Source organism: Myotis nattereri, assembly GCF_964212035.1.
Source record: "Myotis nattereri genome assembly, chromosome: 18".
Lineage (NCBI taxonomy): Eukaryota > Metazoa > Chordata > Mammalia > Chiroptera > Vespertilionidae > Myotis > Myotis nattereri.
The window spans coordinates 14939938-14961460 of record NC_138093.1 but is presented as its reverse complement, the minus strand read 5'-3'; the positions used below and the strand labels follow the sequence as shown (position 1 = coordinate 14961460).

The 21523-nt window shown below is 59.2% G+C and overlaps 1 protein-coding gene across 4 annotated transcripts in view; it reads left to right on the top strand.

The window, feature by feature from the left end:
• The first annotated feature begins 2952 nt into the window (after positions 1-2952).
• KCNN3 (potassium calcium-activated channel subfamily N member 3) overlaps positions 2953-21523 on the top strand; it is a 135366-nt gene continuing 116795 nt past the window's right edge. For 2 of the 4 annotated variants that reach the window (XM_081112918.1, XM_081112917.1), the window contains exon 1: positions 2953-4191. In XM_081112918.1, the coding sequence (XP_080969044.1) occupies positions 3268-4191 (924 nt within the window). In that variant the 5' untranslated portion in view covers positions 2953-3267. Of the gene's footprint in view, positions 4192-17826; positions 18082-21334; positions 21461-21523 lie in introns of those variants that run through there. The other 2 variants (XM_081112920.1, XM_081112919.1) reach the window with 2 other exon arrangements.

The window sequence follows — 21523 nt, the reverse complement described above, 5'->3', positions numbered from 1 at the left end:
ACAAGTGGCAAAGCTTGTGCTGGTGAGAGGGAGGGAGAAGAGGAAGTGCTTGGACAGTGGTGAGAGGAGGCTGGAGTGACGTTTTGTGTATGATGATATGGGGTAAGAGGCAGACGTGTGTGGTAAATGTCTAACAGCCATTAAGTGTTTAACAACTGGCTCACCAGGAAAGGTCAGCCCTGCTGGGAAGTGTTTGCCAATTCCTGTGGTGCCAATACTCCCCCCATCACTGAGTTCAAGCTATCATTGTGACGTCAGTGGATCTGGGACTCGGAAGAGATCTGCACAGTGGGCCTGTATGAGCCAGGACCAGCCCGCTCCAGCACACCCCTGAGGCTCCAAGGTCATCATGTATGGGCCTGAGGGAGAGTCCACGCACACTGACATGCTTCTAATCCTCCCGGGCCCCTCGAGGTAGGGACCCCATTGCTCATAGAGTGGGAGGCGGAGGATCCTGCCTGTGGGCACACAGCTATTGCGTAGCAGAGAGGGGCTCCAGCTTGGGCAGTCTGACTCGAGAGCAGCGGTTCTCAACCTGTGGGTCGCGACCCCTTTGGCGGTTGAACGACTCTTTCATGGGGTCGCCTAAGACCATCCTGCATATCAGATATTTACATTATGATTCATAACAGTAGCAACATTACAGTTATGAAGTAGCAAGGAAAATAATTTTATGGTTGGGTCACAACATGAGCAACTGTATTTAAAGGGCCAGGAGGTTGAGAACCACGGCTCTAGAGCTCAAGTTCTAACCATGACATTGTTCTCTTCCCACTCTGTCCAGGGGCATGCGCTGCTCCAGTGGCATTCGCCGCCAAGCTCCAGCCCATTTCCAGGCGAATCTCCAGTTGATCTCTGGCTCTGGCATAGATCTCTGCTCCCTCGCCCTCCATCCCCAGCTGTTTCCCATCCCCATCCAAGGGACTTGCTCTAACATTCCCCGTTGGGGTTAGCTGGCACAGCCATGAGACCTGGAGGCAGAGGCTGGCCCCGCAAGGCCAGTGGAGGCGAAGGCAGGTTATGGTGGTGGAGTGGGCACAGAAATGTCCAGGCCTGGAGTCTGTCACAGCCCAGATGTGGCCCTGGCACCCAGAACCAATACTAACAGCACACGTCTGCTATTAACAGTGTAGGAACAATAATTTATGAAGAAATCATGAAGCCTTAAGTATGTAATATGGAGCATTGAAACCAAACAGTTGACTCTGTTTGGGAATGGAGGGAGGGAAACCAAGGAGACCAAAGGGAAGGGGAGGAAAGGCAGGGCAGGCTGGAGGGTGTGTGGGGGCGGGGAAGGGAGTACATGGTCACTGGAAAATATATGGGAACCCAGGCTTGTGTCTAAGCCTCAGCGCTGTGACTTGTAGTGGGAGAAGGAATGATCATATCATTGATAATAATAATAGTAATCAAGATTATTATGTGTGAGTTATTGCAGTTATTCAGGTTCCTGGGGTTGTGCTTCTGTAATATTTACTTCTCTATCATCAGGGCTGCCAGGGGGTTGAAGAGGTGAGAACTGGTATACAGAGGGTACTAGGGGCTGATCTGAGGGGAGCTCTGTCCCTTGCTGATGTGGCCATTTGCTGCTCACCATTCAGGAGAGCTGTTTTAGAAGCTCACCGAGTGTGTGCATGTCCATGTACGTGGGCGAATGTATGTTTGAGGGCCAGTGTATGCACACCTATGTGCATACATGTACCTGCACGCATGTATCTGTGTGTGTGTGTGTGTGTGTGTGTGTGCGCGCGCGCATGGCTCTCCTACTCTTCCCCTTTCCTACCCAGGGAGCAGCTGGCCAGAGGCTTAGGGGTGATGGAGAGGCAGGACTGCTGCAGATAGAAATGGAAATGAATTCAGCTCTGGCCCCATCTCTTTCAAGCTCCCTTGCACACAGTGGGAGCTTAATAAATACTTGATGATGGTTCTGCACCTGGGAAGCCAGCAGCTGTTCCCAACGCTGACTCAGAGCCCCACGGGGCAGATCAGTTGGGGAGTGACCATGGGGGTCTTCAGTCTTCCTGCCAGACCCTCTGGTGACGCCACGCCCAGCTGGAGCCGTGTCCACTTCACACATCCTGCCTTTTCTCTGGCCTTTTCTCTGGCTCTTTTCCACCCATCATTTGAGCAACATTTACAGAGCAACCACTTGGTGCTGAGCGCCATCGTGGGAAGGCACCCTGGGAGATGGTATAGGAGGTGCAGGGTCCGACTGAGCGGGGTTCAAGCCCTAGCACCCTTAAGGACAAGCTGGGGGGCCTCGGGCAGGTTACTTATCTGCGCCTGAGTGATTTCCTGTTTTGTTTTCACAGTGCTTGTCTGCAAAAGGAGGATGGCATTTTCATAGCGCTGATGTGAGGTTAGGAATAACAGGCAGGTGCACAGCTACCGCAGGGGTTCAGGAGGCGAGCCTCTCCGCCTGGAGGCAGGAGGGCGTGGCCCCCTCTGCTCTTTGACCTCGGAGTTGTTACTCGACGTCTCTGAGCGCCGGCGTGTAAAGGAGGAGCACGGTGCTCACCTCCGAGGGTGTCTGGAGGGTGTAAGTGGATAGTACGTGTGAGACAACCTATGGCAGATCCTGGCCGCTAATAACTGTTTGTCTCCCCTGCTTCCTGCCCGCGAAACAGGGGGCACAGCTTCCCCGCTCAGGAGGCTCTCTGCCCCTCCTCCCCACTGCTTGCACCGCGTCCGGGGCTCCGGGTTTCTACCTGCGGGAGGAAAGGGGACGGCGGCTCCGCTCCCCGGCCGGGAGCGCAAACTACAGTTCCCAGCCGGCCCCGTGCGGCCGCGGGGCTGGGAGCCGGACGGCAGGCCCCGCCTCCTGGGCGGAGCGTAGCAGGGGGGCGGGGTTAGGAGGTGGTGGGAGGGTTAAGCCAAGCCAATGAGACCAGCTGCTAATAGGTGGGCGGGGCTTGCCATTTAACAGTGGCAGGAGGAGGAGAGCAAAGCTCTGGAGCCAGCGAGGAGTGGAGCTGAGCCTGGCCTCGCATGCTGCCAGAGGACCACCTCCCGAGACAGAGTTCTTCCCCCTCTTCTGCTCGCTCCCAGCGCTCCTGCCGCCCTCCCTTCCTGCCCGGTACAATGCATTCTTGACTGGCAGCGCCTGGACTCCTAGCAGCCCCGAGAGCCGGAGCAAGCCACAGGGAGGACGGGAGCCAGACACTCTGGTGGGAGCTCGGATGCCTGGCACTCTTTGAGGACATCTCTGGAGCAACGGTGGCTTTGGGGTGGGGGGTGGTGCTGCAGGCAACCCAGCCAGGCCCCAAGATGGACACTTCTGGGCACTTCCATGACTCGGGGGTGGGGGACCTGGATGAAGACCCCAAGTGCCCCTGTCCATCCTCCGGGGATGAGCAGCAGCAGCAGCAGCAGCAGCAGCCGCCACCAGCGCCAGCACCCCCGGCAGCCCCCCAGCAGCCCCCGGGACCCCTGTTGCAGCCTCAGCCTCAGCCTCTGCAGCAGCAGCAGCAGCAGCAGCAGCAGCAGCAGCAGCAGCAGCCACCGCATCCCTTGTCTCAGCTCGCCCAACTCCAGAGCCAGCCCGTGCACCCCGGCCTGCTCCACTCCTCTCCCACGGCTTTCAGGCCCCCCCCCTTGTCCAACTCCACCGCCATCCTCCACCCTTCCTCCAGGCAAGGCAGCCAGCTCAATCTCAATGACCACTTGCTTGGCCACTCTCCAAGTTCCACAGCCACAAGTGGGCCCGGTGGAGGCAGCCGGCACCGGCAGGCCAGCCCCCTGGTGCACCGGCGGGACAGCAACCCCTTCACGGAGATCGCCATGAGCTCCTGCAAGTACAGTGGTGGGGTCATGAAGCCCCTCAGCCGCCTCAGCGCCTCCCGGAGGAACCTCATCGAGGCTGAGCCCGAGGGCCAACCCCTCCAGCTCTTCAGCCCCGGCAACCCCCCCGAGATCGTCGTCTCCTCCCGGGAGGACAACCATGCCCACCAGACTCTGCTCCATCACCCCAATGCCACCCACAACCACCAGCACGCCGGCACCACCCCCAGCGGCACCACCTTCCCCAAAGCCAACAAGCGGAAAAACCAAAACATTGGCTATAAGCTGGGACACAGGAGGGCCCTGTTTGAAAAGAGAAAGCGGCTGAGTGACTATGCTCTGATTTTCGGGATGTTTGGAATTGTTGTTATGGTGATAGAGACCGAGCTCTCTTGGGGCTTGTACTCAAAGGTAGGGGCTGCGGTTTCTCTGTATACCTTGAACAAAAGGAATATATAGGTAGAGAGAGAGAGAGAGAGAATGATTGAGAGATTGATTGGGGAGAGCGGTGGTGGTGGTGGTGGGGAGAGGCGGTTGCTCAATTATATTGAACACTCTAACTTCCCGTGGTTTTCCTTCTTAATCCTGGGAGAATTCATTCCTGGTTTTCTTGGTGGGAGGACATCCCCATGCACTGTGTCTAATTTGCAGACTCCGTGTTGGGGAGGATTAAAGAATCCCTTCTGAGAAATCGCCCCCCCCCCGCCCCCCGCACCCCCACCCCGCCCGGCTCACCGGCACTAACGCATAACCCAGCAGCTTAACGCACCAATTAATTACACTCTGCCTGGGTGTGCTTGCCAGCTCCTGCGACTTCCCTCCTCTCCTCCCCTCCTTGCTCCACTCCATTTTCCCGGGGATAAAAAAGAAATAAATGTCTGGGTGGGGGGTAGGGGGGCCACGCCAGTCCCTTCTCTCTCTGTCTGCTCCCTCTCTGCCCAAGTTTCTGTTTCCCTCCTCATCCCCGAGAGACTTAGGGCGAAATCCAAAAGCACCCGTGGCCCACGTCTCCCGGGGGCCTGGGATAAAAATACAGGTGGAGGAAAGAGCGGCTCTTCCCTCAGGAAAGAGGACTCAGAATAAACCTGCTGCTGCTTCTAAGCAGCCCCTGATAAAATGGCTACAGGTGTTCCCCGGGCAGAGCAGATGGGCACCGCCTTGGCACCAGCCTGGGGGTGGGGGGGGGGAGCGCCTCTCCTTCGGATGGGATGACAAGGCTTCCCAGGCATCCCCGAGAGCCCGCTTCCCGCTCAGCCCCGTCCTCCCCTCCCGCCCCAGCGTCTCCTCTCGGGGGTAAATGAGGTGGAGTGTGTGTGTGTGTGTGTGTGTGTGTGTGTGTGTGTGTGAGTGCGTGCTGATGGAGCCGGCAGCGCCCACTTTTGTGGGGGAGCTGGCCCCGCGGCTCCAGCCTCGGTCCGGCTGGAGATGGAGGATGGGGGTCCCTCACAGGGGGGCTTGGAAACCGCGTCCTCCAAGGCGGTGGGCGTTGAGGAAGGTGGGTTTGTTCATGCTCCGCCTGCTGTGGCCTCAAAGGCTTGGAGACCCGGGGAGTCGCGGGCAGGTGGGTTTTCCCCATTTACCCCTCACCCCAATTTGTTGGGGTGTGTGTGTGCGTGCACGTGTGTGCGCGTGCATGTGTGTGTGCGCCTCCTTGTTGCTGCATGTCTCACTTATTTGTCATTTTGGGCAGGGGGTGGCTGGGCAGGCTGCCTGTCGCTGGGAGGGGCTCAGCTGTTGGAGGTTTCAAATAGAGCTTGTTGCAGGCTGAGCACAGCTGCTGTGAGACTGTCACATTCCTTGTTGAAATCCAGCCGCTAAAACCTGGGAGGTGCTGATCGGATTTCCCATTCCCAGCCCGGCGCTCTAACCGGGGACGGGCAGACGGGCCGTTCTGGAAAGGGCTGGGGCAGAGCCAAGACTCCCAGGTGGAGGGTTCCCCCCAGGAACCTGGCCGCCCGCGGGGGCTCCCGGCTGAGCAGCTCCTAGAAGCTGCCTCCATCTAAATGCTCCAGGATTTGAATCCCTCAGCGCGCAGAAGTGAGCGGGGTTTCCCCCGGAATCGCAGTCACTTAGTCATTCCCTGTAATGAGCCTCTGAGTCTGCAGGTCCTTCTGCTCGCTGCCGACTCCCCTTCCAAGCCACAGGGAGAGGGGGCTGCCACCCCCAGCAGCTCGGCAGCCACCCTGAGCACAGCCCTGGCTCCCTCCAGTCACACCCCCTGGGGACCAGGAGCCCCTGCTGGGAAACGAATGCAGGCCCAAGTGCTGGGGGTGAGGGGAAGACAGCACCTCCTCTTTCAATGACCCCCGTGGTCAGCTCTTCCTAGAGACGGCCCCCCAGTGGGATGCGTGTGTGCACATTTGTTTTTTCATGCAATGGGGGGAGGGGGTGGCCGCTGTGCAGCCAAGGGCTGGGAGCAGGTGCCATGCCCACGGAGTGTTCAGGGAGAGGGGCTTCCCCAGAGTCGGAGAAAGCGGGTTCTGGGGTGAAGGAAGGATGAAGTGACCCACGGGGCCAGGCTGTACCCTTTCGAAGATGGGGAGCCCCTGGTTGATGGCAGCACAGAGCAGGCAGCAACTGGGAAGGCCTTGCTCGCCTCCGCTGGTGAGACAGCCACTTCCTGTGCACCTGGGGTCGGCGCTGGTTATGAGTAGCAGGGCTCTCTCATTCCTCAGCCCCTCTGTCTGTCCGCCCATAATTGGGTCATTATGAAAGGAGGACGCTCTGGGTGTCTCCTCTGTCAGGCCTTGTGGACCCAGGAGGGGGTGAGGTGGCTACCCCTCTCTTCTCCTGTGGGCCAGCAGGGTTGTTTGAAAGACTCAGCCGGAAGTGTGAGTCCCAGCTCTGCCCCTCCTGGTTGTGTGATCTTGGACAAGCCATGTAGCTTCTGCAAGCCTGTCTGCCCAGCCGCCAAGTGGGGAGAAGGGAGTTAGACTAGGCGTGGGGCGCTGCGTGCAGTGCCTGCTGGATAACCAGGGCCTATTGTTGTTATTAATAATGATGGTACGGACGAGAGGAAAAGGAATGTCTTTTTCCTGTTATCTCCTTCTGGCTCCCGAATTAGTTGGGGCCTTCAAGGATTGGGAAGGAAGACCTGTCGATGGAGCCGAGAAGTTGTATCTCGGAGGGAGAAGTTCTGAGAAGGGGCTGGGTCTTCTCACTGGCACCCTCTCGCCATGTGGGCCTGTTGTAGGGGAGGTGGACGTCTGTTCCCTGGCCTCGTGGGGGAACTGGCTCTGTGGTGACAGGGGGTTTGGGTGAGAACGAAGAACCACCAACAGGGGAGACTCAGAGTTGGTAATGGGCCTGGGGTGGGGTGGGTGATGGTTTCTTTTGCTGGAGAACTTGTGCCTCTGGTTGGCTCCGCGTGTCTGGAAGCAGGAGGATGGGTAATTCTCACCAGGTTGGGTAATTCTGCACTGATGGGGGCAGTTCCCACTCAAAGGGCCCTGGTGAGAGGGACACCTCCTCCCCTGCCCCCCCATGTGACTAAAGACTACCAACCCTGGGCCTGAGCTGCTTTCGGAAGTTCTCTGCTTTTATCCATGGAGCCGTGGCCTTCCTGTGTGTCTGTGTTTGACTGATATCTGTTCCTGGTGGAGAAATCCGCCCTGAGGCTGGGCTCTCTTGAGATGAACATGGCATGTCCCTGAGTGCATCCAAAGTTAGTGCAGAAGGGAGCCAGGGAGAGGAGGTACGACATAGGGACAGAGCCTTCCTGCCCCCCCTTCACCAGCCCTCCGTGAAGTCGGGGAAGGAAGATGGGCTGAGGCGGGGCTCAGATAGCAGGAGAGCGGTTCATTCTTGTGAGGCCACACTCACAAGATGGCCTGACCTGGCTGCTAGTGCTTCTGCACCCTTGAGCTGAATGAGGCGGCCAGGTTTGTTTGTTTGTTGGTCATGGGTGAGTTCACCCGAGGGCTTACACATCATGACGCGGCCAGGCCGAGAGAGCCTGTTGAGGAATCGTGGTGACGGTGTCTCTAGCACGTTAGTGTCAGTTGGAGGAGGCAATGAGGACTCGGGGAGGCCTTCCTGGCATTCTGTATTTTCTCCCGGGGCTGGTTGGAGGCACACCCACTCCGTCGCCTCACTCTGCCTGCTGTGTTTTCTCTACGGGATCGGGATCGGGAGAGAGTTGGGGCTGGGCCCAGCTCGGCCTGCCCTCCCCTCCTCCCCAGGCTCTGGCCTCCTGCACCTCCCCCTGCCGTCCTGCTGGTGGCTGGGCTGGTACCTCTCTTCAGTCTGTCCAGCTGGCAGTCCCAGGCGGACCCTGTTTCTCAGGGGCCTCATGAGTCATCTCAGGGGCGGCTGGGAAATGCTGGTGCAGCAGGTGGCTCTGTTTCCAATTTTCACAACCTCAAACCGCTCTCCACCCCTGGCCTCACAATTTATCTGAGTTTCACTTCCTCGGCCCCACCCTGTGCCCACCCCTGCCCGCTCCACCAACTTCCTGCCCCTCTGCTCTGCCCCGCTCCCCCTGCCTGGCCTTGTTACCCAGGCCATGGCACAGGAGCTGGTGTGGCAGTCCTACCTGGCTGTCCTGTCTCTCCCATGCATGGCTGTCTTTCTCATCTCCAGTTACACCTCCATCTTCAGACCACTGCGTGGGAAGCCCCCTGAAAAGGACTGACTTCTCTGCACGCCCAGGGGAGCGTGGCTCCCGACCATTCACTCTGCAAGGAGGAGTGGGGGCCCCTCAGGGCCAGCTCATAGGGGTCCGTGATCCATCCCAGCCTGTAGCCTGTGGTGGCGTAGGATCCCTGGTTCCAGCTCCCCTGACCCCTGCCCTGCTGGCCATGGAGGCCTTGTCGGCAGAGCAACAGCTGGGCTTAGCTGGGCGCATGGCCTCACCTGCCAGACCCAGGAGCCGCCTGGGGCAGGTGTGGCCCCACAGCCCCGCCCCTGGTGAGCCAGCAGGCCCCTCGCCCAGCAGGGCACTTCTGCACACAGCTAGGGGCCTCTCCCCAGCACTGGCTGCAGGACTGCGTATGGGGGTGACCTCACAGGCTCGGCATTTCCACCCCACGAGGTATCTTCATGCTGTTCCTCAGGACCCCCCCATGGCCCTGGGAGTCCATGCAATCAGCAGCATCTCATAGATGGGGACGCTGAGCCGCAAAGGGGTTGAGTCGCTCGCTCCAGCTGCCCCTCTCAGGAGAGACGGTTCTAGAGCCAGAGCTCAAATCTCCAGCGCAGGGCTTGCCTCCCTGTTCCAACCCCCACCAGGGACCTCTGCTGGGATCCGAGTGAGGGAACCTCCAAGGGCTTTTCCATCCCTGGTTCTGGAATTTTCTCCTTCATCCTCGAGTCCCAGTTTCCCGCTGCCCTGGCGTGAGGCTTTGTGGAGCTCGGTCGCGGGCGGGCGGTGCTAAAGAACAGCCCGTCTCTGCCCCGCAGGAGCTCTGAGGAGGTGCTCCCCCTCTTGCTTCTGACGTGTGGTGGGGCCTTTGTCGAGCCCGTTGACCTCTCGGGACCTCTGTTTCTCCAGCTTTAAAATGAGGCCAGGCTCTGGTGCTGAGCTCCGTTTCCGCTCCTAAGCATCCTGACTCGGCCGAGGTCCATAGTCCTCAAACTCATGTTCGTGAGGCGCGTCAGGCCTGCACCTGGGGACCACCCACCCCGGTGGGCTGCGGCTCCTGGGGTGGGTGCTGGGAGCACTGAGGAAGGAGTCCACGATTTGGAACGTTGGGGAGGCTCCCTGAAGGAGGGAGGGTGGCCCCTGAAGACTAGACAGACCAAGATGGGAAGGTCCCTGTCAGGGGGCCTTACGAGTATGAGAACGTTGGGAGCCTGGGCAGGGGGCAGAGTGGGTAGGGAATGGAGCTGGGCTGTTCCTGTCATGTGCACAGGGGCAGGATGGGAGGGAGGAGGAGCCTGGGAAGGTTATTGCTGGGGGACGGGGGTGTCATCCTAGGAGGTTCTGAGCAGGGAGCAAGCCACTCTGCCCAGGGCGAGGGCACGGGGTGATTTTGTAGTTAGTTGTCATCCGTAATTGTTGGGGGCTCAGAGTTCTGCACCCTCAGGCCCTGGAGACCTGCTTCTGTTCTTCTGTAATTGGTCATCTTAGTTGGCGCAGCCAGCTGCCGTGTGGTTGAGGACTTGGGCTCTGGGTTCAAATCTGGCCTCGGTTGCATACCAGTGGTGGGTCCTCAGGGAGTGGACTGAATTTGAAGCCCATTTCCCAGATGTTCAGAGAGAATCACAGCCCCTGCCTATGGCACAGCACCCAGTCCAGAGCTGGCTGGGTACACAGTGACTCTTGAGGTCTGCCAGCTGTTGCTTTTATGGGACCAGTGCTTAGAAGACGCCCCCCCTCCCCCCCAGCCACCCCGGGGACCACAGAGGGCACGCATGCACAGGCCAGCCCTCCACTCAGGTGGTCAGAAGGGGCTCTGGAAGAGGACGCACATGTGTTACATGCCCCCTTTCTCATAATATCCAGTGGCCTCACCTGGGCAAGGCACCCGGTCGTGTTTCCGGGTGGGGCCTGTGGGTGACTCAGCACATTGAGAGGGAGACAGGCTGTGCTTTGGAGGGCAGGGCTGTCTGGCCTGGGCTTCTGGAGCCTCCTTACCTCATGGGACCCAGTTATTCTACACTCGGAGCCAGTGATCTATGGCCTGGGCACAGCTCATTGGGTGTGGACATGGGACTGGGACAGGTGGAAGGAGAACAGAAATAATCCCGTGAAGCCAGGCCAGAGGCAGCGAGACCTTGAGGACAGTCAGGGGACATGTGAGGACCAGGCAGAGAGGCTGGGATCCCAGGACAATGGGGCGGGGCCACCAGGAAGATGTCCCGGGACAGGCCAGGGAGGACAAGAAATGCCAGGACTTTTCCTGTGTCTTCAGGAGAACACGTTCCCTTCAAGGCTTGCCAAAGGGCACCTTTTTAAAAAATATATTTTATTGATTTTTTACAGAGAGGAAGGGAGAGGGATAGAGAGTTAGAAACATTGATGAGAGAGAAACATCGATCAGCTGCCTCCTGCACACTCCCTACTGGGGATGTGCCTGCAACCAAGGTACATGCCCTTGACCGGAATCGAACCTGGGACCCTTGAGTCGGCAGGCTGACACTCTATCCACTGAGCCAAACCGGTTAGGACAAAGGGCACCTTCTTGAATGCCAAAGGCTGTGGGGGGTGTGAATCCAGGTTCTCTCCATCCTTCGGCAGGTGGTCACCCTCCCACGGGGCGCTAAGGGGCACGACGAGCCGTGGGTGGGAGAGGGGCGTGCCAGGGGATCAGGGCTGGCCTGGCGTGGAGGCCATTTATTTTCTTTTGCCCAAGACCTGGCCGCAAGGTAACCAGAGCTGTATTCTCAGTAGAGCCCGGGTGACACTAATGAACAACATGCAAATGATGTGTGAAATAATATGCAGATTGGCATCTGTGATTTCTGAGCCGGCTTGCTGGGCATCGTTCTTAAAGGACAGGCACGGTGCTCAGTGTCGAATGGACGGGAGGCTGCCTCCCAGGACACTCCCTCAGGGGCTGAGCCGGCTGTGCCTGCGGGAGCTGTGGTTCGGTGTTTTGCTTGAGGCAGGCGATCTGCCGGAGGGAGAGACTGCCCTGGGGCTAATCCTGGCCCTCCCTCTTGATGCCGGGTGGCCTCAAGGTCACCGTCTCAAACTCTCCGAGCCTCAGTTTCCCCATTTGTGCACGGAGATAGCGGCGTTCACCAGTCTGGTGAGAATGAAACGGATAGTGGTTGGGCAAGTGGCCAGCCCGGTGGCTGGCATAGTCCAGACTGCCACCAAACGGCACTTTGTCCCTGCACCTTGGCAGAGCTGGCACCTGCCTGCACCCTCACAAGGCTCCTCCGCAAGGACTTTTGCAGAGCCTTTTCTTCTTTTTTAAGGAGATTTCTGATCTAACAAATTGGGGCCTAGCCATTTTCTCTCTTTCCTGGCTCCCACTGGATAGGATGTTGGCTTGCTCAGCGCGTCCCCGAATAGCTCCCACATGTGGGAGTGCCCAGCACCGCCGACAGGTGACGGTACCTGCCTCCGAGGCGAGGGCTGGGAGTGAGCGAGCTGCTCTGGGTTCTTACGCTGCCTTGGGAGGGGCTCAGAGCTGGATGGCGCTGGTGGGATGATCCAGAGGAGGCCTCCTCTGGGGGCCGCTGGGGGCATAGCTGGCCCAGGGTGGCACCAGACCCTCCTGAATGGCCAAACAGGACAGGCCCACCAGTTGTGCCAGCTGGGTGGGCAGGCCCCTGTATACGCCTCCCAGCTCTGAGGAAGGCAGGGTAGGAGCCATCCTCCGCGTATAGAACCCCAAGGCCCAGAGAGGTTAGGTGACGTGTCCAAAGCCACTCAGCATTGTGAGTGGCAAGGGTGCAGCTGGCATCTAGGACTTCCCACTGAGCACCCGCTCTGCGTCAGGCCCCATCCTACCTCCCAGGAAGGCAAAGGTCTGAGCCCTTGAGGATCAAGCCAGCTCCAAGGGCCTGTCCTCAGCAATATGTTTGCTCTCCACCCACCCTTCCTTAAAGAGCTCCGGCTTTCAGCACAGACCTGGGTTCAAGTCCCAGCTGCGCACTACTGAGCTGTGTGGCCCTTTTTATTGGAAAAGGAGGTTCCTAACTCCTTTTGCTGAGGGGGGAGGTGGAGGATTCACCCAGTGCCGACAGCCCCAGGGCTCTCTGGTCCATGCTGGCCCCTGGCAGGTGTGGCCTTGGTGGCTGTTTGCTAGCTCAGTGGCCACGGGGTCATATGAAATCCCCCATAGAGGGACCCATGCTCCCCTGGCCCCTGCTCCAGGCTGGACCTGGCATTGCCCTGATCCGGGGGGAGTAAAGGTGCTGGGCCAGGGGGAGGGCATTTTGGCATCAGATGCCAGACTGGGCCCACCCTGTGTGCCAGCGATGGGAAGATTGGCATGAAGTGGATTTGAGCCAAGAGCGAGCCCAGGATGGAGGTTGGTTATGAGGGTTTCCTCGTGGGTAGATGGGATCGTCTATAACTCTGCCATCAGCCGCTCAGAGACTGTGCCGCGCTCAGACCACGGAACGTCTTTCCCTTTCCATAAAAATGACCCCAGGCAACTCCAAGCCTTATTCAGGACTGAAAAGAGGGATGTTAGGGGAGGGGAAGAACACGACATTTAATAAGGGCCTACTGTGCGCGTTCACACATCTCATCTCAACTCTCACAACAATCTCCCTTCCACTTGCTCCTTTCCACTTGCCTCAGGAAATGGCAGAGTTGGGATTCGAACCCAGGCACATCCCCAAAGCCCCACGCCCTGTGCGACAGGCATGCTTTTGCAGATCACCTCCTGACCTGGGCTCTTTCGAGCCAAAAGGCTGTTCTTGCTTTCTCCACCTTGGCCCCCTCCCGCCCTGGCCCCTTACTGTGCCACCCTCGCTGCCTGCCAGCCTCACTGGCCTCCCTAGATGATTCGAGCCCTGGAGGGAGGGGGGAGACCGTCAGTTTAGACACAGAGGGTTGACCCTCCAGGAGTCCTGGGTACGGTGACAGGGAGGACCTGGCCCTGGGGCTGAGGCTGGGCTCCCGAGGGCTCTGCGGGGTCAGCCGAGCAGCCAGCGGCGTGCGCTTTGGTGTCCGTGTCCCAGGTGTGTGGCCTCCTGGCCGCGCAAGGAGAGTTAGAAGAGAGGACGCTGAGCTCTGGGAGCCTCAGTCTCCAGGTCTGCGACTAGGATGGTGGTTTCACCCTCATGGGGACTGTGTTGTGAAGAGCAAAGGAGACAGGACTCAGCGCTGAACTCCTGGAAAAGGGCTTGGTTAACAAGGGCTTCGGTTAATTTTCTCATTGTCTGACTGTAAACTCCACGCCTGGAAGGCTAGATTGAGCTCCCTGACCATCTGTTTGCTGGTCTGGCCAGCAGGCGTCTCTGGGGCCCATATGGCCGCATTTCTGCCCCCAGTCTAGTTTCATGCCAACTCCAGTGCCTTACTGTCCCCCTCTCCGCTGTTGGTTCCTTTCCATGTCTCTCCCAGGACCCCCCCGGCCCCCCTCTACCCCCAACCCACCTCTGTTTCCCAACAGGTGTTCTGGTTGGCTCTGGGGTTCAACACTGAGCAGGACATGGTGCCCACGGGCGGATGGGGAGGCAGGTGTTGAACAAGAACGACGGGCATGATGCGTTTTATAGGAGACGGAACCACGGGCACAGGGCCTGGGTTCAGCCCACATACCTGAGACGGTCTCCCCTTCCTCTGCCTGTCCCTGCCCTTGATTCTAGCCGGTCCATCTCACCTTCACTTCTTTCCTCGTCCCTCGGGTCTGTCTCCCAGCCCCTGCCTCTTACACACGCGCAGTAGAGCCGGTGTTAGGAGAACCGGCCTTAACAACAGATCTAGGCTTGCTGCCTGTGTGGCTTTGGACAAGTTGCTTCAACACTTTGATTCTGTTTTCTTGGGGGGCAGGGGGCGGGTAAATCCTACCTCTCTCTGGGGGGCAGTTGTAGGGTTAAATGAGACACCACTGTATGTCAAACATGGACATAGTTTGGGGCTCATGTTGAGCACCAGGAAGATCGTGGTGAAGAGAATGGCCGTGGGCTAGGAGTGGGGAACCTCGGTGTCTGGGCCCCTGTTTTGTCATCTGGAAAATGGGAACAAGTGAGGTTGAGGATGATGGTGATTCCTCCACTGGCCGTCTTGCAGGGGGGTCGAGAGGATCGGCTGGAATTCAGGAGTGACGGGAAGAAAGCTGTGACAGGCACGCTGAACTGCGCTTTGCTGTTCGTTGGGGGCATTTCAGAGCGGTGGGCTGGGGGAGGTGAGCGAAACCTGAAAAGATGCTCTGTGTGTGGCTAAGGGGATTTCTCACTATCAGGAGACAGGAGAGACGAGAGAGAGAGAGAGAGAGAGAGAGAGAAAGAAATGGCTCCTCTGGCCAGCATCCCTGCCTGCTTGGCTGCCTCCTCCCTGCAGGCCAGCCCTTGGCATGAGGCCTGTCTGCTCCTGAACCCTCCTATCAGCGGGGAGTTAATTACTCTAATGTAAGGAGTGTGGCTCAGGGCCTTCTGGCGGATGGGAAACAGGTTTGTCCTCTCACTGGGAGAATAAAAATTGATGGGAAGGAAAGGAAATGTACCTTCCCCCGAAGTACCCGCCGCTGTGGGGTAGCTTTCCTGGGGCTGGGGAGAGAGGAGCCAGGGGAGCGGGGGAGGAGACACAGTGACAATCCAAGGACCCTGGTGGTTGCCTTTGCCTTCCGTAGGATGACTCAGCTAAGCGGCCTCTATTTCCCCAGCAACCCCGGTGGCCGGTCAGCCTGCCACTCAGCAGCCACCTAGCAAACACCTCCTGTGTGCCGGGCACTGCTCTTGAGAAATTTCCAGCCATGCGGGGAGCCCAGGCAGGAAACAGATAGATAACTTTGTTCATTCAACTAATAGTGATCGAGCGCCCATTATGTGTGAGGACTGTTCTAGGCACCGCAGACACAGCAGAACAAAACCCCACAAAAGATAGAAATCCGGGGCCTCCGGGAGCTTACATTTTAGCAGGTAGAGCTGACAGTGAACTATGTGCGTTAATTATATGTTGTTAGATGGTGATCAATGCTGTGATGAAAAATAAAACCTGGATAGGAGGGCAGTGATTTAAAATGTGTCCAGGGAAGGCCTCACTGAGGTGATATTTGAGGAAAGATTTTTGTGGGGGGACTATGTCTGGCAAGGTCTGGTCAGCTCTGGGCAATAGAAATGGAATGTGAGTTGCATCTGGAATTTTGTTTTTTTGAAGATTTTTAATTGATTTTTTTAGAGAGAGAGGAAGAGAAAGGGAGAAAGAGAGAGAGAGAGAGAGAGAGAGAGAGAGAGAGAAACATTCGTGTGAGAGCTAACATCAATTGGCTGCCTCCTGCAAGCCCCCTACTGGGGGTCAAGCCCACCGTCTGGGGTTGCACCCCGACTAGGAATCCAACCAGCAACCTTTAGGTGCACAGGACGACGCCCACCCAACCGAGCTACACCAGCCAGGGCTGCACCTGGAATTTTAAATTGTCCCGTAGTAATGAAAGAAGCAAAAAGAGAAATGCGGAATTAATGTTCATGTTTTTTATTTAATCCAAACGAGTACAAACATTACCATTTCAACCTCGAGCCCAGGTAAAACATTCCTGAGATCGTTTGCCTTGTTTCTCATACTGTGCCTCCGTAGTCCGGTGTGTGCCTTCCAGCAAAGTTGGAGAGTAAGTCTCCATTGGAAATACCGGGTCTGCATTTGGAATTCACAAAGCTGACGGCTGGGAGCAGTGAGAGGGTGCGAGGTGGCTGGTCCTTGGGATAGTCCGAAGGAAGGCCTTCCTGATGAACTGGACCTGGGATGTGGTGGTGGTGGGGGCGGGGAAGGGGGAGGGGAAGGGGAAGTCAAGGATGAGGCCTTGGCCCAAGCAAATGTAAGGATGGAGTTCACTGGGCTGGAGAAGACTGTGCGAGGAGCCGTTTTGGGGAGAAGATGGGAGTTTAAGGTCGGACTCGCCGCGTGTGAGGGGTGTCAGTTTCAATGCATTGTGGGTAGCTCATGCCCCAGAGATCATGGCAGGTCAAAGGCCCGGGCATGGGAAGTTTCTGCCTGGGCCCCGGATGGCTCCCCTCCCTGTCCAGAGTCCGTGGCATAGCTGGCTACGTTTAAAAAAAGTATCCTAATAAGTTCTCTGTGTTTCCAGCACCAAAGGTGCCCCCTCTCCAAAGGTCACAGGAGATCCTTAGGGTCTTCCTGGGTCAGTTCACATCTCACGGTCCCATCTGCCTGCTCTGGGCCCACCTCGGAGCAGCTTGGTGACTAGAAAGAGTTACACGGGGTCAGAAGCTCCCCGAGCAAGGCTGGTACCCTGGTTGATTGTCTGGGAAGTTACTGAAACAATGCAAAACTAGAAGACGGCATTGTGTTTTCCAGCTCGCCAACTCCGCGGGGGTATGGGGGGCAGAGGGGTGATTGCTGCAGCCTGGAGAGGATGCAGAGACCTTCTCCAAGCTTCACAGTGGGGAGCAGGAGAGGGCCAGCCCCCCGGGATCCCCCTCCTCCGGGTCACCAGGCCAGGGCTGTCAGGGACCATCCAGGGAGCCACTGCACCTGTTTCCTCTGTGGCCGGAGGAGAGTGGGGCAAGGGTGCAGGTATGGCCTTGAAGGTCTCCTCCCTCTCGGTGTGCGGTGCTAGGACCTGGGCCTGGAGAGTGAGGATCAAGGTCACCTGTTTGGGCAGCCTGGGCCTTCTGACTTGGCTCCAGATCCGGACCCTGCGCCTGATTGGCTGTGGGACTCCGTGACCTCATCTTTGAGTCCATGTGCCCATCTGCTGAGCGGGGGTGATGGTGCCTGCCTTGCGGGACTTTTGTGAAGTGATGTTCATGTGAACCTCAGCTCAAATACTGCTTCCCTGCCCCTCCCGCGGCGAAGGCAGGGGATGCCTGTGGGCGGCGGTTCTGCCCGCGAGTGGAGGAGCCGGTGCAGAGGCAGCGTCTGAGCTGCATTGGGGTGAGGGTGCCTGTGAGCGGCATCAGTAGGAGAGAAAGAAGGACGGAGGGGAAGTAGGAGGGCGCCCCACTTTTCATGAGACCTGGGAATCTAACTGTGCTTTTGATCGGGGGCTGCGGTTGGGGTGATCTTGATCCCAGGGAGACGGTTAGCAATGTCTGCAGACGTGTTTGGCTGCCACAGCTCGGGGAAGGCTGTTCCAGGCGTCCGGTGGGTAGGGGCTGGGCAGGGGTCGGCCCAGCCTCTGGGAGGGAGGCCCTGAGGACCAAGCCTGGGCCGGGCCTGCTGAGCGGGCTGCTAAGCACGGCACCAAAGTCACCTGCAGTGAGGCTGGGGGTTTGGAAGTTCATTACCAGGTAGCGGGTATGGGCGGTTTCCAGGTGCTACTGAACACTCTGCTCACAGGACAGTCCCCACAGCAAGGAATTACCCGCCCGAGTGCCGTTAGCACTGAACTTGGGAAACCCTGCTTTCGATGACTCATTGTCACTGGCTCCTGCTGAGGACAAACAAGAACACAGCGAGGCTGGTTATCAGCTTCGATGTGCGTCCTAATCCCTTCCTCCCCCACCCTCAGCGCAGAGGCAGCCCTGTGTGCGCGTCCAGGGCTCGGGCCGGGGTCAGGAGACCTGCGTTCAAGTCCTGCCTCAGGGGGGTGCTCCCTTGCTTCTAGTCTCTGCATCTTTCCTCCTGGCGGTGTCACCTGCATATGGGACAGGGGTGGCTCCCCAGAGGCGGGCGTTGGTGCACACGGAGCGGGAGCCGCGTGGGGAGGATGCTTGTCAGCTGTGCTGTGCTGTCCACGAGAGGCTGCGAGGGTGCGTTCTGCCGGGCGCTGCAAGGTGACTGTGGGGGAGGGAGACCCTGTGAGGCCACATGCCTGTTCCCCGGCCTCTCCATCCTCCCCTGGTTTTGTGTTCCCTGGACCCCCTGGAGCGAACGTCTCCACTGGGGAAGATGGAATTTGCAGGAAACGAGGGTTATTATTTCTGTGCCGTGCGAGTGGGAGACAGCTGGGTGCGGGGCAGGTTTCCCCGCAGGGAGAGACGGCTGGGCGGTCAGCCTGGGCCTCGCTGGGGTCCTTTTCGGGTGAGGGGCTCCCCGTGGCCACCTCAGGGAGCACATTGTTGTTCTGAGCTCAAGACTAGCTGTCAGGGAGGTCTCACCCATGTGCTGAAGCGCCAAGGACACGCTACAGGCAAACCTTCACCCACACCCGTTCTGTGCCAGGTGCTGGCCTTGGACATGATGGGAGGGCACAGGGATGGGCAATACCTGGCAGAGGGGGTGGCGGGCTGCCACCACTTGCGGCGAGGCGAGCGCGACCAGCGCTGACGAGGGGCAGCGTCACACGAAGGGCACCTCTGTGACCTTCAGGTCCAGAGCCTTCGGAGAGGAGCCGGGGTTGAGCTGGGCCTCATGGAAGGCGGGGTTTCATGAGGCAAAAGGGAAGGACTCCAGGCTGAAGGGACAGTCTGGGCACAGGCCCAAGGCCGGAGGGTGCCAGGCGTTCCCAGGGAGGGACAGGGGAGCGAGGGTTTCCTGGAAGTGCTGGAGGAAAAGCTGGCATCGACAGGGCCGCCGCTCACCGGGCTTTGCTCACAGGCCAAGGACTTCGTATTTCTGGGTCTGGGCAGCGCTGCTGTGGGGCCAGGTCGCTGCGGAGGATGGATTCTCACAGGAGGCGCTCGGGGCAGGGGGGCTGGGCGGGAGGTTCCTGCAGTGGCTCCAGAGCAGGGAAGGCTTGGCCAGGCTGGACGCAACGGGGAGGGAAGCCGTGGGGGCAGCTGGGGCCCCGGGAAGCAGGTGATGTGTGGGTCTTGCACATCTCTGCCCTGGATAGCTAGGCTGTGTGTGAAGGTCAAAGCGAGTGCACGGCCTCATCCCCTTACTGTTCAGCTGGAAAGAAACCCTCAAAGCAGCCCTTGCTGGGAGGATGGGGGGGCTGTGAGCGCCCACGCGGCCTGCCAGTCCCCGAGAGCGGGTGGCACAGCGCCCGCACCAGCCGCCCTGGCGGGGGGCTTTCCTTCTGGAACCCACGGGGCTCAGCGCTGGCCTCCTGCCAGGCCTGCGGGAGATGGAATACACCCTCTTCCTGCTCGTTTCCAAAGATCTGGGAGGGGCGGCAGCAGCGGGTGGGAGCCAGCGATGCTTGGGCTCGCAGCACAGCTCTGCTGCGACAGGCTGTGCAGCCGGGCAAGCTGCCTGGGCTCCCAGACCCCGGTCTCTGCGTGTGTGAGATGGGGTCATGGTGCTTAGCTCACCGAGTGGTTGTGAGAGAGGATTGAATAAGAACACGGTGTCATGTTCTTAGCTCAACGAATGGCCACTATCTTCTCTCAGTTTTTAAAATTGACTTCCAGAGAGGGAGGAAGGGAGAGAGAGAAACGTGGAGAGGTGCTGCCTGCACGCACCCCAGTCAGGGATCAAACCCCGCAACCTAGGTGCGTGCCCGCCCGAGAACCGAACCCGCAGTCTTTGATGTACGGATGACTGTCCAACCAACTGTGCCCCCGGCCAGGGCTGGCCCCTACTTTTAACTGACAAGACATGAGGCAGACTGGCCATGCGGGGCGGGGTGCCGCCTTTAGAGGAGGTGGAGACCTGGGAAACGGTCGAGGTGGGGAGCTTGGCCTAGATTTGAGGAGCTCGGGGCGTCCCAGGAGGCTGTCTGAGGCCCCGGGCGGTGCTGGGGTCTTCTGTGTGTGCGGAGCACGTGAGCAATCCTCACTCGCTAAGGGAGTGAACGTCTCAAAACACAGGCCACGCCAGGGTGGTGCTCAGGACTTGGTCAGCATGACCAGCCCAGCCCTGGTCCTTGGCGGCCTCCCTCCTGGAGCCTGGCCGATGTGTGCCCAGGGCTCTGGCCGGGACCTGGCCCAGCGCAGGCTCCCGAGGGGACAGGGCCCTGGAGGTGGGATCCGGCTCCTGATGTCGCCCTGGCTCCACCCCTTGCCCCCTCAGAGGTGTGGGCTCTCACAACAGGGCGATGGGTCTAGACCAGCCGTGGGCAAACTATGGCCCGCGGGCCGGATCCGGCCCATTTGAAATGAATAAAACTAAAAAAAAACCCACCGTACCCTTTTATGGAATGATGTTTACTTTGAATTTATATGAGTTCACACAAACACTCCATCCATGCTTTTGTTCCGGCCCTCCGGTCCAGTTTAAGAACCCATTGTGGCCCTCGAGTCAAAAAGTTTGCCCACCCCTGGTAGACGGATGGAGGGCGTGTGAGGACTTGGTTTAGGGCAGTGAGAGCCAATCGCCCTCAGGGCCGTCCGAGGCCTGCGCTTGCCCAGCTGTGGTCGTGCGGAGACGTGGTGCTTCGGGCCGCGCTCTGCCCTGGCCGCACGTCCTGCATCCCGTTGCTCCCTCCTCTCCCGAGCCTGGCCCAGCCACAGCGTGGGAACTGGCTGCAGGGGAAGCAGGGGCTCCCAGGCAGGGCGGGCAGTGGTCTGCCCCCGTGGGCACACTGAGGGGAGACGCTGTCTGGAGAGGGTGAAAATAAGTAAAACCGACTAAACGGTGGTCTGCGTTTCGTTATCACGGTTCACTGGCTCTTATGAATAAGCCAGTGGTAAAACCCTCCTCCGCTTGGGATAGATGCACCCCCCGCCCCACCTTGCCACTGGCGTGGCCCTTGCCCCTGGCGTGGCCCTGCCTTTGGCGTGGCCCTGTCTTTGGTGTGGCCCTGTCTTTGGTGTGGCGCTGCCTTTGGCATGGCCCTGTCTTTGGTGTGGCCCTGTCTTTGGTGTGGCCCTGTCTTTGGTGTGGTGCTGCCTTTGGCATGGCCCTGTCTTTGGCATGGCCCTGCCCCTGGTGTGGCCCTGCCCCTGGTGTGGCCCTGCCCCTGGCGTGGCCCTGCCTTTGGCGTGGCCCTGCCTTTGGCGTGGCCCTGCCTTTGGCGTGGCCCTGCCCCTGGCGTGGCCCTGCCCCTGGCGTGGCCCTGCCTTTGGCGTGGCCCTGCCTTTGGTGTGGCCCTGCCCCTGGTGTGGCGCTGCCCCTGACGTGGCCCTGCCCCTGGCGTGGCCCTGCCCCCTGTGTGGCCCTGTCCAATGTCATCTGGAAAAGAGCCAGGAGGGCAGTGCACTGGGCCCTGAGAGGAAGCAGAGGCGACCCGAGTGGGAGCCGTTGTGACTGCAGTGGAGCGTGATGGGCCCAGGAGACCGCCTGGGAAGTGGGTGCATGGGGTGGTGTGAGCAGATGCAGGCAGTGGAGGTGATGGCTGGGAGCGTGGGCTGGGGGGCACGGTCCAGGCCCTTCGGACGTGGGCAGGAAGAG